Below are 18,638 nucleotides of genomic sequence, written 5' to 3' on the forward strand. Positions count from 1 at the left end.
CGTTACGCTAGGCTTTCATTAGTATGATGTAGCCTCAAATCATCGCCTTCGGTACCTACATCTATGTATTTTTATATGTGGATACGGGTACCTTTTTTAATGCAGGTCTAGTGTAAAATACAATATATTTGGTGTTTGTGTACATGGAAAACTTGTTACCTGCATGTGGATCAGCTAGCCATGTTAGAATAAATCAGATTACTTGAGGAACTGGAGATGATACATTCATTAGTATTCAATAGGATCAATTTTCATGTATGACTTAACCTCTCTGGCCGATTAATTATTTAATTGCCTTGGTAACCGACCATCTGCACTTTCCTTCTCCGTAGCTCCTTCACAATTTTCACGTCCCACGTGTAAGAAAGAATCATCAAGCAATCAAGCAACAAGTTTCCAAATATTAAAGCTTGAAACAGCTGCCTTCCTTCCAACTTTCTTCCTCTTTCACCACCGAGATTCAACACCAAAGTCGAAAGATACAAGTTGTGATAGCCTCAATTTGTGAGCTCTCGCCTACCTGTGTCTTGCTCTATCTCTCCTGGTAAGTAATTATTTCCCTTCTCTGTCAACACCAAGTTTGCATTATTGTCCCTACACATTTGCGCACGTATATACACCTCCTTGTTGCCTGCTCCCAAACCATTACCTATTATTACCTTGTCGATGCGTGTTACCTTACACATTTTTACCAACCCTTTCCCTTCACTTTCCAATTTAATCACCTTTCATCACCTTTCATTCTCTGCTCCTCCGTTTCGCGTCTTACATCGCACAAGTACATACACAACCTAAGGAAATTACCTCCTTGAAGGACAATTCAGGTGCGCTTTCCTCTCTGGTTAGATACCTACTATTGTATCGTACCTGCCTTCTTGTAACTGCCTACCTTGCTGTCTCTCTTCTTACCGATAAACACAATCGGTCCCCTCTTCCCAATCTTGACATTCATCCAACTCATCTTTTTTTTTCTACAACATTTTCCACATTCACAGACATAGATCTTCCACCAACATCGCAACTGTGAACGCACCCTCATCCACACATCCACATACACATTTCACAATTTTGCAAGCTTTTTGAGCATCCATTTCTACGATTTTCTACGATTTCATTTTGACAGCAGCAATTCTTACAATTCTTGGTTCACAGTCAACCGATCTCAACATATCGACCTCTTGTCATTAATCCGCCTACGGTATTATCCAAGATGAAGTTCTCTGCGATCCTCGTTGGCGCTGCTGCTGCCGTTGTCGCGGCTCAGGGCTCCGGCTTCCCTCAGGGCTTCCCTGAGTGCGGTGTAAGTATTATAATCTATTTACTTCCTAATATCGAGCTACACTTACTCAATCCTTTTCTAGATCACCTGCGTCAACAACATGTTGAGCCAAGCATCCGAACTTGGATGTTCCGACATCACCCCCTCGTGCCTCTGCACCAAACAGAACTTCATATACGGAGTTAGAGACTGCGCTACGGAGTCGTGCCCTGACCAATCCGTCGCCCAGCAGGTCATCCAGTACGGTAGTCAATACTGCGCTAGTAAGTCTCGTTGTAGCCAAGTCAATTGGCAGCTTATCCATGACTCTGATGCTAACCAGTCGGGATAGGTGTCGGTGTTGCTGTCTCTGGTATTCCCTCTGCTGTAAGTTGTAATTATTAAAATTCGGTTCCAACTTTGGTTGACTCATGAATTCTCAGACTGGCCAGAACCCTACTGCCTCCACTACTGTGGTTGCGACCGATTCTCCCACCGTCAACCCTAGTGTAAGGCTTTCCCAATACCCAAATACTTTCCATACAACCACTAACAAAAATCGAAGTCTTCTCAGGGATCAGCTTCGGCCTCGGCTTCGGCCTCGTCGGATTCGTCAGCCTCGACGGCTTCTGAAGGTTCAACTTCCGGAGGATCAGCAACTCAAGAGTCCAGCAGTAAGAGCCTCTCCTTCACCATCGTAACAGGCAGCTACGGTGACGTTTATATCTCAATGCTCACAGACAATTCAGCTTCCGGCACTGGTGTTCTTGTACCTATCACTACCGAGACCATCTCGACTACTATCAGCGGCAGTGATGGCCCTATCACCTCGGCTGTTACCAGCACTGTCTTCTCGACTTCTGAAGCTTCTGCCTCGGGAAGTGTCACCTCTGGTACCGAGTCTGGATCTGTCACTACGGGTGTGATCGAGTCGTCTGTTACTACCAACGGCTCAACTCTGGTAACTAGCATCACTACCACTGGCCCGGCAAGCAGCCAAACCTCGGAGGGAAGCAGCGAATCTGCCCCCAACGGAAGCGCCGAGTCGGGTTCATCTACCTCGAATCCCGCCGCACAGCGAACCGCAGCACCAGCCGGCCTCATTGCCGCCGCTGGTTTGGCCGCTCTGATGCTATAAACGACTTGGTGAGCAAGTGATTTGGTCAGGCTGAATCTCAATTCAGAAAAAAACGGCATTTGGTTTGAGAGGGTATGCAAACAGGTCACATAATATTATTGGTCGGTTAGTGCGAGGACGATTCACGATAGCTGGGGATTCCCCTTTACTTGATGATGCGATGACTTCGAGGTTACGGGCGGCTTTTTACGATGTATAAATGATTCATTGTCCTTCTTAGGACTACTAATACTTGTTTTAGAGATACCCACCCCCTGAGCAGATGGCATCAGGCATCGGGCAGTGGAGTTGGCTTCTCGCTTTCATCAATGGAACTAATAAATAGTACTTCTGTCATCAAGGCATATGTCTCTGTGTGAAGTACCAAATTATGTTACATCCAGTCTGCAGTTGTTTATTTTTTGGTCCAGGTTGTAACTCGCACATCGTATGATAGGTAGCTAATAGCTGTACTTGCATACATTCACGTATAACCCAAAAAGAAAGGTTTAACTATATGAAACACAACCAGTAATCCGTTGATAGATTATTTCGTGAATCGATTTACAACTCACCGTAGTCTTCCACATATTTACCCTTACGCAATCCCTTATCAATATACATAAGTACAGGTAGGCATAGAGGTAGATTTGTAATTTTGATTTTAGCCATGTGGTAGCCGCTGCTAAAAATATCTTAGCTATACCTTACTCCTTCTCAACTCAGCCAATTCAATCCAAAGAAAATTTCCCCTGCCACGAACTCCGGCTTCAATCATTCATTTATTCGCTTCAATCATGTTGCTTTATTTAAGATAATCGTCCACTATTTGGGTTAACAATATGGGGCAGATACAAAGTATCACTGTGAGACAACATCAGCAGTTGCCTCCTCCGGCATTACCAGACAATACTAGGTCGGCTTTCCTGGAATTACCACTAAACATAATCTACATGATCTACGATTCATTCTTAGACCCAATATCAACACTAACCCTTGCCCTGACATGCAAGGACATGTTCGCCGCAATACCAACATCACTGCCAAAACTGAACCCATATGACCTGGAAGAATTCCTGCTCCTCCTCGAGAAAGATATGAATGGTCCACGGCCAAGTTACTTTTGCCATATTTGCACACGTCTACATTACCTCAACAACACCCTCGAGAATGAAACCATATTCAACCATAGCCACGTTATGAAATCAAAAAAACATTGTCGCAAATGCGTATTGTTTGATGATAGCGATTTCGCCATCGGATACCACCATATCCGCCTCGTCATGAATCGGCACTTTTACGGCGCACCTGGAGGCTTACCGTTGAGCATATTTAACGTCGTAAACTTGTCTAATTATCGCCAGCCGCGCTAGTTTCGAAAATGGTCGGCAAGAGTTATAGATGACGAGCTTTTCCTATCTTCTACGCACGAGATCCACTTCATTGGTACCGAGGAGGGATTTCGATACCTCCTCGACCGAAGGGAGTACCAGATATGCGTACATGTTTCGACAATGGTGCGTGGGGTTGGGTTTAAGGATAATGAACTGAGCGCTGAGGCGCTTCACAAGTATTTTATAAATACTCAGGAGGCCCGCGACCGGCGGGTGGGCGTCACCAGTCGATCTTACTGTTACAACCCTCCATGGGGTACCGACCGCACTGTCAACTCCTTTAGGCCTGGGAAAAGCACAGATTCTTTGAGGCAATGTCGGGATGTCCTCGGATCGTGTATCATCTGTGCTACTGATTATACAACAACTCTCGAGAAAAGAGAAATTGGACACTGGTGGGAGCGTGGGCAGGAAAAATGGATCCTAACTATTGTCACCTATCATCAATTGGGACATGGTCTAGATCCATTTGATCTAAGATGGGAAGCGTTTAAGGCGACATATTCGAGCTATGGCAAGCCTTACCGCGAGGTATTCGGACCTTCACCTAGAAGCGTGAAGGTAAAGTGGGATGAGTCTATTTCACAGGGCACTGCTGAGTGAACACTTCATCGACAACGTTTGAGTACCTTGTGCTCTACCGGAGATATTCCCAGTTGGTAATTGGGTGGGTGTTACCTTAGCTTAAGCGCTTGAACTGTTTGATTTGCTTGTTTTTACAAAGCGGTACTTGAATTAAGCCAAGGAATAGATAAATATAGATCTTTGATAACTCCTTGCCTGGCTTAATATTATAGTATGCTTTTACTTTGAATATCGCTATCACTCGTACAGGGTGCACATAGCTTCGTCTTTAATACGACAACTAGCTTAGGTTGAAAAGGGGGGAGTATTTTGTATATAATATTATTGGGGAGTCACAGCTTTTCTAATATGCAAACTATTAGGTGTAACGACCTTTCGTAACAAGGAGAAGAATATATACGAAGTCCGTTGAATTAAGTATTAATATGCTATAAAACTTTTCTAGTCAGAACTACACGTTATTTCATACTAAACTACCAAATGCCAATATACTGATAAATAAACAATGCTATTGTTGATTCGCAATGATAGGCAGCGGTTTATTATACCTCAACTTCCAACTATCAAAAAGCTTTCCGTGGAAGAAATCGAGCGACAGTGAGGAATACATGGAATTATATGGGCCACGTAGTGAGAAATATGTTAAATTCTCTCTTCGAGTTATTAGATTAAGTCCCATTCGCAAATATGTTTCATTTTCTGGATCTTAAAGTCAACAATGTCGATAGACTTTGGTAGGTACTTTATCTTTCCCAATGCTAATGCAGAATAGTACTCGCAAACGCATCGCAAGAGTTTATTAACTGATATTATAAAATTTCGCTAGGGAAAACTCTAAAAGAAACACTCTCTGTCCATTGTCTCCCGCATCTCACTGGATCATCTTAGTGATTCTTATCCGCCTCGCCTAAACTACTCTTACTAATATTCTTTCGTAGAAGACCATAGGCCTCTGCTGCTCTTTTGAGGATACCTAACACCAAACCAAGCTCCTGGATCTCCTACTATGCATCTCGAAAAAGGCCTTCAAAGTCGATGACCAAATTATGTATTGAATCTGATGAAACTGGAGGTAGCTTCGATTGTGACTGTGGTTCGGTGTGTCGACCAGGTAGTAATTCAAACCCGTGGTTCACGACACGCTGGTGTCTGTGGTCCGTGAGACGGGCGTACATGCAACGTAGTTTGGCTTCTGTCCTGCCAGCTCGGTCATTCATTCTATCAAATATCTGAGGGAGGCATCGTCTGACAGCAGCATGATACCGTATTGTCTTCAATTGCCCTGGAGACATATCTGGTCGTGGCTCTACCAACTCGGATTCCCAGTCGATGGGATTTTTTATATCAAGGAGGACGTTTTGTATTACTCGAAGATGGGCGCTGACTTCGTTTAACCTGCTAGACATTTTTTGCATATAACATGCAGACGTTTGCATAAACCTGGAACGAGTTGTTGCGTCCACGGAGATGGAATTCAACGTCCGTAGTATGAGACGAAATCGATCCTCAATAATCGCTAATAGGTTATATCCTCTTTGAATAGTATCGGAAACAGCTTGCATGCGCTCCGATAGAAGTCGAGGCGGCCCTGGGTATGGCCGTGATTTGTGTTGGTAATCCATTGGAATGAAATGCGACTTGTCTTCGCTATAGTCTGTGGGATGGCGTGGAGGTTATCGATCAGGGTTGAACAGCTAATAGGACCGAGGCCGAAAGATCTATTAGTTGCTGGGTAAACTACTCGTAGTTAGATAAGTGAGAAGGCGTTATCAATATCATGTTTCATACCTGAGATTTTGTGAAGGTTATCGTTTAGTCTTTTTATGGCAATTATGAATACCTATACTAGGTAGATATGTTGATATATAAACCTGGAGCGAGTGATATGTGATGTGTGAAATGTTATTGAAGGAGAAGCAAAAGATCAAGATCTCGAAATGCAACTGAAGGCTTTTAACTACCTGGGCACCTCCCTGTGATTAGCTTTAGTACCTAATATAGAAAGAAGCCTGGTAAGTATCCCAAAGGCAATCACTACCTGATAGGGGCTAACTTTATAAGAAAGGCGCGAGATACCTCGGATGATATTTTGAGGGAAGCCGCCCTGTACTAGAAACCTTACATGTACACATATAATAAGTACCTATAACATCTTTTATATCTTTAAACTACCTTGCTCTATTTCATCTCAAATAAATCCTCGTAGTTAAACATGTACATTATATAAAAATACGCAAGCACAATATCCTAGATACCCTCTCATCCTCATCGTCGATAAGCCTTGTAAGGGGTTTCCATCTGACAGATACTATATGCAAAACTTCCATATAATTTTCTTTGCGTCTATCATGAGATACCTAGGACATTAACATGGACTAAATTAAAACGTCATTAGTGTAGCTGATGAACTAATGCACCCCAGATCACGAGATGGTGCGGGGTAGCTTCATTTATTAGAAGCAGATTTACGAGAACCTGGTTGAAGCATCTCCAAATCTTATCTGGATAACAATACCCCATTCTTATAGGTACATGCAAGACAGGGGCAAACGGGATATATTTAGGTTGCCTTACATTACGCCCTCCTATAATCCTAGACCCTACAAAACTTACACTAGATTAAGTACCTAAGGTAACCATGGCTTCCACGCAGATCCGACTTGCTACTGCATCCCCAGGGACGCAAGGGACTACCAAGGAGACTATCGCACAGCTTCAGCACATCGCTCAGCGCGCCGCGGTTAAAAAGGCCGATATCCTATTACTCCCGGAAGCTTATCTCGGTGGCTATCCCCGGGGTTCAGACTTTGGATGCAAAATAGGGTCTCGTACTGCAGAGGGCCGTGATGATTATCTGCGCTACTTCAAGAGTGCTGTGGACCTGGGAGACACCGTTGGCGACGGGGCTGGAGCCGGTGAAGCTTGGGTCAAACGGCAGTTGAGTGTTGATGTTGTCGTAACTGGCGATGCGCAGGGACCGGTGAACAGGGGTGACGGGACGAGAGAGGAAATCGAGCGAATCGCAAGGGAGACGGGCGTCTTCATCGTGGTGGGGCTCGTGGAAAAGGCAGGGGGGAGCTTGTATTGCTCCGTCATATATGTTTGCCCTAAGCTAGGGGCTATCGGGAAAAGGAGAAAAGTCCAGCCAGTAAGTATGATGTTTCTTACCTATATGCATTCTTTGTGTGACTAGCCAATGGCCTTTGCAGATACATGAAGCCACCTAGGTCATAGTTGGCAAGGTTAGGGATTGTAGCTTTTATACCTTTACTTGTTAAACTATTGGGTGTTATAAGAAAAGTCTTGATTCCGGATCATCATCATCCAATTATCAGCTGGAGTCTCAGTAGAATATCTATATAGTTCTACTGGGGTGGGAATTATATAGAACTACTATTGGGAACTACCCATAGTGAAATAAAGCCGACATAATTAGGTAGCTAACAGCAGACAGACGGGCACAGAACGACTTATCTGGGCGCAAGGATCGCCTGCGACCCTCAAAGCAGTGAGCACCACGATCCGCGGCGTCCGTATCAACCTAGCTGCCGCTATCTGCTGGGAGAATTATATGCCTCTTCTACGACAGAGTCTCTACGCCCAAAATGTCAATCTATATCTCGCGCCCACAGCAGATAACCGCGATGCTTGGCTGTCGTGTAAGTAGCCTGCCTCTCTTTTTCTAACCTTGGAGTTGTCATGCGGGTTTGAAAGTTATTGCTCTGAAGCACACGCCTATGGCATCATATTGGAATAAAATGATAGAATGCCTATTTAATACTGGGATATGCAGTGATGCGCACCGTAGCCCTCGAGGGCCGCTGCTTCGTCGTCAGCTCCAACATGTGCGTGCGCGGAGATCCTACCGCGGACTCCGTAGCCACGCCTAACCATAAGCACGGCGTAGTTGCACCTCATAGCGACCACCAAAAAGGCGCGACCGGAAGACGGAACTCGTTCATGACTGAAGACGGCTTCGAGATCGCACTGCCTCTATCTCCAACCTCCCCGAGCGCATCTGGGAAACCGAGGATGGTCAGCCAGGGCAGGAGAAGGTCTGTGTTCGACGAGGATGGCAACGAGATCGCCCTCCCCGAAGGAGACCTGACGGCATCCGCCGTCGTAGAGGAGGAGGAGGGAGAGGCCCGGGTTAAGCCCGACTCTCCAGCATTGGTAAAAGCTCCCGCTGCATTACCAAGCAACAGTTTTGTCTCTCGCGGCGGATCTAGCATCGTGTCTCCTTTTGGCGACGTCATAGCCGGTCCGCAATGGGAGGACGAGGAGGGCATTATCTACGCAGACGTTGATTTCGATGATTGCATTCGCGGGAGGCTGGATTTGGATGCTGCGGGGAGTTATTCGAGGTATAACATCTTCCCCCCCCTTTTTTTCTTCTATACTATATCTGCGGTATCATTTGGTACATGTTCAGCTAACAACGGACTCTAGGAATGACTCTTTCAAATTCTCTGTGGCAGGTCTGGATCTTGATCCCTTGCCATACTACTAGTTTGCTTTTTCTTCAATTTGTTTTTTATCTATATTGTTAGTGATGATCCAGTTGAAGGTAGTACGATATAAGGTATCGTATGGTCGAGCCTAGGTAGTCGTGTAAATCTTTTTAAGACCCGGGTAGCTGGGAAGTTTATACGTGTGTATCTACGGCCCCTTTATTTAGAAGTACCTCCCATTCACTCATTCAACTTGTTCAGGTTGACCTAAGCTCACTTGTATAAAATAGACTGCCAAGATTATCAGTATTTGTAAGAGTAATTCAATCGCAATCTTGTTCTAAATTCAACTTGTAGTACAGTAAACGGGTATCTAATTTCGCCATCAATCCCAACCGATGCCTGCCTGCATGTCTTCCATAGCCCAGAAGCCACCCCAAACGCAAAAAATAGGAAAATGACACAAAAATACAGGAACTCCACCATCCTCACCCACCGCGAAATCGTGTCGTGGGACGTCATCGCATTCGCAACAAAAAACGTTATCATACCCGTCTACCCTAATCTGCCAGTAACCTGCTGAACACTGAGATGAATTTCTTCCAAATCACTACACTACGAAGGGCTCGCTTGTTATCAAGATATGCACTCTCCTCGATACCTTCTTAACCTATATCTTCTACTCTTTATCCTTCGTCACGAGGTTCTCGTCCTTCTCTTCAGCCACGGCACCCTTCTCCGCCGCCTCGCGCGGGGATGCAAGCGGGCTGTTTACGCCACCAACGCTTCCACTGATGCTATCGGCACGGTTGTGGTTGAATAAGCCGCTACGGACGCTGGCGGCGTCCCCGGCGAGGCTTTGCTTTGCATAAAAACTGTTACGCTCGCCGGGTAGAGTGGGCGTGATTCCAGTTGTAGAGTAGATACTCGTACGTTCGTTGGCCCCGGCAATCCGCGAGGTCGACTGGTGTAAACCCGGGGTTGACATATCGCGACCACCGCTACCGTCGATATTGGCACTGAGGACACTGAGCGGAAGGGATTCGCGGCTCCCTCCCCAGAGGGAAGATGGCGCGAGGGCACGTACCGACGCATCGGTATCCATAGACCTTCGACGGCGTCTCTTGCTGGAGGAAGCTAGTGTGAGGATCGACGCGTTGTCTGTGAGAAGGTTGTTTGCGGTGGCTGTGTTGTAGGTGGTCGGATAGCCAGGATTCGAATGAGGTGCAAGATACGGGGGAATCGCAGAGGCGGGAGAATTGGTGGGAAAAGGTTGAGTAAATTGGATAGTCTGGTAATTGCCTTGGTTGCCTTGGTTGGATGAGTGGCCTCCATGAGCCGGGCCGTTGACTGCGGTATTTGGCCCCAGAGACTGGATGGTGGTAAGAGTAGTCGTTAGAGACCGCACAGAAGGTGCAGGGGAAGAGAAAGTACTGTCTCCTCCTTTTCGAGAGTCGAGACCTCCACCGGCGGTGCGGCTCGTGCCTGCTACCGAAGATGCCATATGCGAAGGAGCATGGAGAGATTGGGTGGCTTCGTAGTCGGTACACACGGTATGTGCTACAGACGGGGCACCGGCGGTGGGAGGGGCGGCTTCTTCGGCAGATGTTCGTGTAGAAGAACGACTTCCCGGGGCTAAAGAAGGATCAGAAATCCTGGCGCTACGGGAGGTCAAGAAGGATGGATCACTCTGGTGGGTAGGTATGGCGATACCGATGCGTCCAGACTGTGGGTATGGGTTGTTATTCTTCGAGGGGCGTTTCTTGGAACTCTTGGGGACGGCATCGCGTTTCGAGTGGTTATGTCGGCCGCTCTCAGTGGAGGAAGCGGCATTCTTGAAGTTGGCTAGCTTTTTGACCCATGTTGTGAAAGGCCTTCTGCGACCTGAGCGTTCTTGACGATCTGTCATGATGAATAACATGTTAAAGATACAATGCTGCGTCATAACTTAAGGAATTAAATATATAGAAGAGCTAAAGAGATGGGAAAAGATAGAATAAAAGAATAGATGAGATATATGTCTATATGCCTTGGAGAAACCTTAGAAGAGGGAGTGCTTACCAGTAGGGAGAGGAGATGTCTCAGTCATGGCCATCTGGGGGCTAGACAGAGTTACAAGGTGGCGATTAAACTGTAAATAGTCTTAGGTCAAGGTTTGATTTGGTGCACGTTTCCCCGGATTAAAAGACCAAATGAAAGGTAACGCGGTGATTTTCCGATTAGAGATGCAGTATAGTCTCTGACGTGTTGGCGCAATAACTCCCAATTGATGATATTTGACCCGCACAAAGTCGTTGAAAAGTTGGGCAGGTATGCGACAATGATCTAGACCTTATGCTGCTGTCTGCTGTCTATTGTTTGTTGTCTGTTGTCGTCCGGATTTTGAGGGTGGAGAGACGGAGAGATGGAAAGATGGAGAGACGGCTTTTATTGAGATATCGAAATGCCCGTTCTTTCGGAAATAGGCTAACGTATAAACGTATTAACGTATTGGGCTCCGATGTTGTGGTAATAGGGGGTGATGCGGCCCAATGTGACAAGATTGTTCACCTAATAGGACAGTATTAGGGTATGTAGGGATGGAAATAATGGTAGAATGGTTCTTTTTAAGACACCATCATCAGTGATGAGGTGCGACGGGGGAATGGATTATTTGTGGACATGTGGATTTTAATGGTTGTATGGCTGTATGGCTGGAAAGTTGGATGCAGGTGGGTTTTTAGTTTTAGGTATGTCTCCGAAATCTGTTATCGACAATGCTGTCCAATTATAACGTTCCGAAATGAGCCTTCCAGAAATCTCCCCCTTGCTTTAAACCCCATTTTTCGAGGCTGATGCTTCTTTCTCCACCTATCTGCCTACACGCTAAATGCTAAGGGTGCTTACAGGTAAAGCATTACCTAATTCAGGTAACATAACATCATTAGCCACAGCTACTTCTATTTTATACTTTATTTATTTCACTTCGCTTCACTTACACGATGCTGTTGTAAAATACGCAACCTAACCTTAACATTTATATATTCGCTCTGAATATTTCGATGGACAAGGTCGCATTCTCATCTCTCATATAAGAATATCACCAGTTGACTACGAAGATGAGAGATGAGGAAAATACCGGTGCTCTGCAATGTCTATCCAGCAGTTGCCGGAGCATGTCATTGCTCAGATCAAATCATCTACCACCATAACCTCACTTAACAGTGTTGTCTGTGGTTTGGTAAATAATTCTCTCGACGCAGAAGCTACTAAAATCATAATTTCTATTGACTATATTCGAGGCAATTGCTCCGTCGAGGATAATGGTTTAGGAATACCTCCGGAAGAGTTCAAGCCTACTGGTGGCCTCGGCAAACTTCATTATACGTCTAAATTCCCCCCTCGTAGTGATACTCATGGTCGAAACGGCGTTTTCTTGTCTTCTATAGCTGCATTATCGCTATTAGCAATAACGTCTCATCATCATGGTTATCACTCTCATAATTCAATTAAAATCCATAACGCCGAAATCTTGGCACGGCATACCCCTTCCTTATCAGAACAGAGGTTGTTAAACTTTCCTCATGGGACTCGGACGACTGTTCGCGATCTCTTCGGGTCTATGCCAGTGAGAGTTAAACAGAGGGCGATCGATGCTGAAAAAGGTGCCAACGCCAAGGATTGGGAGTCACTTAAACGTGCCCTCGTGGCGCTGCTACTCGCTTGGCCAGGCCAGGTCTCCATATCACTTCGCGATTCCGTAGATCGGCGTAGTCTTACACTCCGCACCCCCGAAGAATTTTCGAGTTCTCAAGACAATAGGCATGACGACCTTAACCTTACCACTCGTGTTTCGAGGACATTGTTCCAAGCCCAGCTATCCGATGATCGCTCTCGGGATCTATGGGTGCCACTTAAGGCATCAGCAGGTGCAATCTCGATAGTAGGTGCAATATCGCTCGTTCCCATAGCCTCTCGGCATATACAGTTTATTAGCATAGGTGTACGACCTGTCTGTAATGACCATGGACCAAACGTCCTCTATGAAGAAATTAATAGGTTATTTACGAACTCGAGCTTCGGGGTAGAAGAGGAGGGTAACAACCTTAGTGAGAGTGAGCAAAATAGGAGAGTCAACGACCGCCGATTCAAACCAGATGGATACACAAACCAGGAACTCAGGGGTAGAAAAGGGGTAGACCGATGGCCCATGTTCTATATCAAAATTACCCTTGGACAAGTCTCTCAGAACGTTCAATATGACGTGGAAGAGATCTTAGATGAACGCCACGAGAGTATAAAAGCAATAATTGATGTTCTATCGGCGGTTATCTACGAATTTCTTAAGGCGCACCACTTTCGCCCAAGGTATTCTAGACCTCGTGGGATCACATCATCTAAACACTCGAATTCTCAGAACCTACGCAACCAGTCATTGTCTAGAAGTACCACTCCAAAAGTCGAATCTCGAGCAACTAGGGCTAAGGCATCTATAAATCATCTATCATATACAGAAGATTTGGCCAGTACTCGTCTTAATCTCCCGTCTAGAAATTCCGGGTTGCGACCTTCATCTCCGTTCGATTCTTGGACTCGTATCAAATCAGGGCAGCCTCAGTATGCACACTTACACGACAAAACTTTGGGTCAATCTGCTATGGAATGTGGTCATAGTCACAGTCCACGCTTAGAAGACGGCAATAATATTTCGGACACACCATTAGTTGCTTCGGATGGCACGCTTGTCCGTATCCCTTTCCCCGACGTAGAATTGGATACGCCCGTTATAGGTAGCCAGAAGCCTACACCTAAAGAAGAGAGTATTGGCAAAGAAGAATCTCAGTTAAGGGAAGGCAAAGAAATTCTGTGGACCAATCCAGCCACCAAGGATACCTTCGTCGTCGATACCCGCACTGGCTCAGTGATTCGGCCCCTAAGACCTGGAAATGGGGGACCTGGCGTACTGAATGAGGTCCATCACCTGTCTTCAAGAAAGAAGCTTCGTACAAACACCAAGCCAGTTACTAGCGATTTAAGAAGCGAGTGGCTGTGTGATCTCTTATCATCCTGGGACAATCCGGTTTTCAAGTTACATGAGCCACCGATTCCAGTTGCTTTCGATGAAGAAAAAGCATTAGCTTTAGCATCAAAGGCGACAGAGGATTGTTGCCATGGATGTAACTCTAGATCGTTGGAACCCTTACAAACTACTTCTCATAGTATGGAAGGCCGCCTGTCTAAAGATAGTCTACGGAATGCTGCTGTAATATCGCAGGTAGATCGGAAGTTTATACTTGTTAAAATCCCTTTACCTTCATCGCCTCCTGATCTAGGTATGGGAAAAAGTGGTGACACCTCATTGCTTGTCATGATTGATCAGCATGCTGCAGATGAGCGGTGTCGGGTCGAATCCCTTATGAAGGATTACTTCATGATTGTAGAAGATACCGAAGATGCGGTCACAGGACAGCCCCAGCAGTTGATTCATGCACAGGCTGAGCTTCTAGAGAAGCCCATCGTATTTGATGTTTCTCTTCGAGACGGTCATCAACTTAAGCAGTCTGCCGAGTACTTCAAACATTGGGGAGTCGTGTTTCAGGTCACTTCAGTGCTAAAATCAAAGCTTGACAACAAGGAAAAACACAAGCTTCAAGTTCTCGGCCTACCACCTAGCATAGCTGAAAGATGTCGCTCAGAGCCCCGACTGCTTATCGAGTTACTAAGGAAAGAGACATGGAAGCTCGACGAATACGGACACAGTTCTTCTCAGCGAAGGACGAGGGGGGAGACCCAGGGAGCTAGTGATGGTTCTGCTAGTCTACACTGGCTGGCTCGGTTTCACGGGTGCCCCAACGGCATTATAGAAATGATCAACTCTCGAGCGTGTCGGAGCTCTATTATGTTCAACGATGCTCTTTCTCATGAGGAATGTGTCGATTTGGTAAGGCGGTTGGCAGATTGTACTCTACCTTTCCAATGTGCCCATGGACGACCATCAATGGTGCCGCTGGTAGATTTAAGTAGAATCCCCACGAGTGCGGTAGATATAGAGAAGCCTACGGGCGGGTTTGGGGAACGGTTTAGGAAGTGGAAAGCAAGTATGGCTAGTGGATAAGGGTTTGTATAATTAGGTGACATATTCGGAAGAGTCTTTTTGACATATATGTTATAGATAGAGATACCCAAGAGATTCTATGTTAATGTTAGACATAATTATACCTAACATCCAACGTGCACTTATACCTAGGTACCTAGGTAGATTAAAGTGATTCAAGCACCGCCACACCTTGAATCTTCAAATTTCAAGTACCAATGTGCACATACAATGTACCTAGTGTACGTACCCATGTATCGAGGCGCTAAGGTATGTACATCGGTACCCAAGTATCGATAAAGTATCGATAAAGCAGCTCCCATCTTGGAGCTTCGCGGTGACGTTCCCAGCTGTTAGACAATTTAAGTATCACCAACTTTCGAGCAAGGATGAGCAAACCAGAATTAATGCCGCCCAGTTGATTGTCGCAAGCATTTGAGCACCCATTATGGCTTTGCTTCTGGTGAGTTATCAGTCTATGAACTATTCTCCCTTATTCTATTCAACTAACCTGCCCCAAGTGGAAAGCATTCGACTTCTTCGAAGTAAACCAGATTAAGCTCGGCGACGACGAAACACGTTCATTCTTTGAGAACAACGAGGTATCAAGCGTATGCTCCGGATCCGATAGTTTATTCTTCGGGAGCGATGACGGCTATGTGCGCATTATTGGGCCCAGTTGGAAGATCGTCCGGAGCTTCCAGGCACACGACACCGGTCGTATTACCCATATGCGCCAGGTCGAGGGAACGAGCCTGCTAGTTACAGTCTCTGTAAGGCATATGGCATAGTCCTACAATTTTGAATGGAACTAATAATAAATAGGAGGATTTGAGTAATGAACCTGTACTGAAAGTCTGGGCACTGGATAAACCCGTCAAGAAGACAGGCCTGCCTACTTGTTTGAGTACATTGAACATAAACAATGGGCGAAAGCAGTTTCCTGTGAGCACAGTTGGAAATTAATATGTGGATTCGTAATCTAACTAAATATTATAGATATCGTCATTTACCGCTCTCGATGACCTCTCGCAGCTCGCCGTAGGATTTGCAAACGGTTCAGTCACAGTAATACGAGGCGACCTGATACACGATCGAGGCACAAAACAACGAATCGTTTACGAGTCGGAGGAACCAATCACAGGAGTCGAGTTTGTAGCCGATCCAAAGCTCACAACACTATTTGTCGCGACGACGTCCAAGCTCTTAAAGCTAGTTATATCTGGTAAAGGACAAGGGCAACCGCCGAGGACGATTGAGGATGCCGGGTGCGCCGCCGGTTGTATGACATCAAATAACAAAACCGGAGATATCATCGTAGTCCGGGAAGATGCGGTATACTATTACACATCAGAGGGGAGGGGGCTTTGCTTTGCCAACGATGGAACCACGAGCCTAGTCTCAACTTTTCAAGACTATGTCGCCCTTGTTTCGCCGCCCCCGGTTTCTAGCAGCGGAGCCTCTGATAGTATAGGGAGGCGTTTTGGAGGATCAAATGCAGAGGCCCTCTTCAACGCTGCTAGGTTCACAATGGTGGACCCGATGCTTCAAATAGTCGCACATTCCGAATCTCTTATTTCTGAAGTTAAGGCTATTTTTAAAATATGGGGAGATCTGTTCATTTTAACTCAAGATGGAAAGGTGAGGCATACTGACCTTTATTCGATCGAGCATATACTCATCAAGACCAGGTTACCCGCTATCATGAGAAGTCATTACAGCAGAGGCTCGACTTATTATACCAACGAAACCTATTCCCGCTTGCTATTAATCTTGCGCAGAAGTCTGGCATGGAACCGCAACAGCAAAATGTCATATACCGGAAATACGGTGACCATCTATATCAGAAAGGAGACTATGATAGCGCGATGTCTCAGTACATCAAGGCAATTGATAACACTGAGCCTTCACAAGTCATCCGAAAGGTAAGTTTTCATCTTGAAACTCTAGAATTTCTCTGACAGAAATAGTTCCTCGACACACAAAGAATACATAACCTGATCGAATATCTCGAAGAGCTTCACGAGCATCACAAAGCTACAGCGGACCATACAACATTGTTACTAAACTGCTATGCCAAGTTGAAGGACGTCGAGAAGCTAGAGAAATTTATCAAATCTGAGGGAGATTTGAAATTTGACCTGGACACGGCCATAAACATGTGTAGACAAGGTGGATACTTTGACCAGGCCGCTTACCTTGCGACCAAACATGGCGAAAACGACCTTGTAGTGGATATCCTCATTGAGGACTCCAAGAATTATGCCGAAGCACTTGATTTTATATGGCATCTAGATGCTGAAACGGTACGTGAATTAGTGTTTGATATTACTCGGGTGCTAATATTGAATAGGCATACCCATCATTAATGAAATACGCTAGAGTACTCCTAGAGAACTGCCCGAGCGATACTACTGACCTCTTTATCGACTACTATACAGGAACATATAAGCCTAAGGTTCATCCAGTACCAGAAGAAACACAAACAATTTCAAGTGGAGGATTAGCAGCTGGAGCCGCAATAGCCGTACAGAACCTAACTAGCCTACTTCCGCTCCCCTACATGAACACATCCGCAGTCCCTACACCTACTGGGCAGGGATCGCAAGCAACTGTTAGCGACGCAGGCGCTGTGATAGATAACGAAACGAACACTGAGCAAAAGTATACCCCACCCCCTCCTAGAACCGCATTTTCGTCTTTTATCGACCACTCAGACGAGTTTATCGTCTTCCTCGAAGCCTGCCTTAAGGATGATTCTCTCAAGGAATCAGACAAAGTAGATATCTATACAACTCTATTTGAGATGTATCTCCATAAAGCAAGCGAGCGGAAAGGAATGCAGAGGGAAGAATGGGAGCTTAAGGCGAAGAAGCTCATCGAAGGGCGTGAAGTACCCATCGAGAACTCGAACGTTCTGCTACTATCCCACCTCTCAGACTTCCGAGACGGCACAACTCTAGTCAAGGAGCAGTCCGGTTTATTGTTCGACATCTTCCGCTCCTATACTTCCGCGAAGGATACACGGGGTGCTATCAAAGCCCTCCGCAAGTACGGAGCTGAAGAACCGCAACTTTATCCCGCGGCACTAGCCTACTTCACGTCAGACAGACGGATCTTAGAGGAAGCCGGACCAGAAGAGCTAGCCAACGTACTCAATAAGATCGATCACGACGGCCTGATGGCGCCCCTACAAGTCATCCAGACGCTAGGCACCAACGCCGTCGCGACCATGGGCATGATCAAGCCATACCTGCGAGAAACGATCTCGCGTGAACGCCGCGAGATCGCGTCTAACAGGCGGCAGATCAACTCGTTCCGCAAGGAGACGGAGGCCAAGCGGGCCGAGATGGCGGAGCTCGGGACCAAGCCGGCCGTGTTCCAGGCGCAGCGGTGCCCCGGGTGCGGCGGGCCCCTCGAGTTGCCGGCCGTACACTTCCTGTGCAAGCATAGCTTCCACCAGCGCTGCCTCAAGCAGCAGGGCGACGACGGCGGCGACGTCGAGTGCCCCGTGTGCGCAGCGAACAACGCAGCGGTGCGCGCCATGAAGCGCAGCCAGGGCGAGCGCGCGGATAGGCATGACTTGTTCCGTGACGCGCTGGAGAAGGGTGATGATCGGTTTAAGACTGTTGCGCAGTGGTTTGGGCAGGGGGTAATGGGTGCTGGAACGGCGGAGTAGCGTTGTGATCGATTGAATTGAGTCAAGTTTGTGTATGCTTGTATGTGCGTTTAAAGATTATATCCTAAGAAGCTGGGGTAT

General features: G+C 46.2%; 4 protein-coding genes across 4 annotated transcripts; 3 read left to right on the forward strand and 1 right to left on the reverse strand.

The window, feature by feature from the left end:
- Positions 1 to 1,210: 1,210 nt before the first annotated feature.
- Positions 1,211 to 2,396, forward strand: GL218_00284 (putative cfem domain-containing protein; the record flags this gene model as incomplete). Its single annotated transcript, XM_033576697.1, has 5 exons — positions 1,211 to 1,300; positions 1,362 to 1,542; positions 1,611 to 1,645; positions 1,702 to 1,767; positions 1,824 to 2,396. 5 exons carry the CDS (start codon positions 1,211 to 1,213, stop codon positions 2,394 to 2,396), a joined length of 945 nt encoding a protein of 314 aa, XP_033442291.1.
- A 4,596-nt stretch (positions 2,397 to 6,992) lies between these two features.
- Positions 6,993 to 8,864, forward strand: GL218_00285 (Bifunctional nitrilase/nitrile hydratase NIT4A; the record flags this gene model as incomplete). The annotated part of the gene is made up of 4 exons (XM_033576698.1): positions 6,993 to 7,502; positions 7,809 to 8,013; positions 8,148 to 8,718; positions 8,804 to 8,864. The coding sequence occupies 4 exons, from the start codon at positions 6,993 to 6,995 to the stop codon at positions 8,862 to 8,864; spliced, it is 1,347 nt and encodes a 448-aa protein (XP_033441837.1).
- Positions 8,865 to 9,484: 620 nt separating this feature from the next.
- Positions 9,485 to 10,714, reverse strand: GL218_00286 (uncharacterized protein; the record flags this gene model as incomplete). The annotated part of the gene is made up of 1 exon (XM_033576699.1): positions 9,485 to 10,714. One exon carries the CDS (start codon positions 10,712 to 10,714, stop codon positions 9,485 to 9,487), a length of 1,230 nt encoding a protein of 409 aa, XP_033442289.1.
- Positions 10,715 to 15,326: 4,612 nt separating this feature from the next.
- GL218_00287 (Vacuolar protein sorting-associated protein 11 like protein) lies at positions 15,327 to 18,557 on the forward strand (the record flags this gene model as incomplete). The annotated part of the gene is made up of 7 exons (XM_033576700.1): positions 15,327 to 15,341; positions 15,400 to 15,651; positions 15,704 to 15,823; positions 15,878 to 16,519; positions 16,570 to 16,803; positions 16,849 to 17,184; positions 17,232 to 18,557. 7 exons carry the CDS (start codon positions 15,327 to 15,329, stop codon positions 18,555 to 18,557), a joined length of 2,925 nt encoding a protein of 974 aa, XP_033441835.1.
- Between the last annotated feature and the right edge of the window lie 81 nt (positions 18,558 to 18,638).

Source organism: Daldinia childiae (assembly GCF_008694065.1).
Source record: "Daldinia childiae strain JS-1345 chromosome Unknown Scaffold1, whole genome shotgun sequence".
NCBI lineage: Eukaryota > Fungi > Ascomycota > Sordariomycetes > Xylariales > Hypoxylaceae > Daldinia > Daldinia childiae.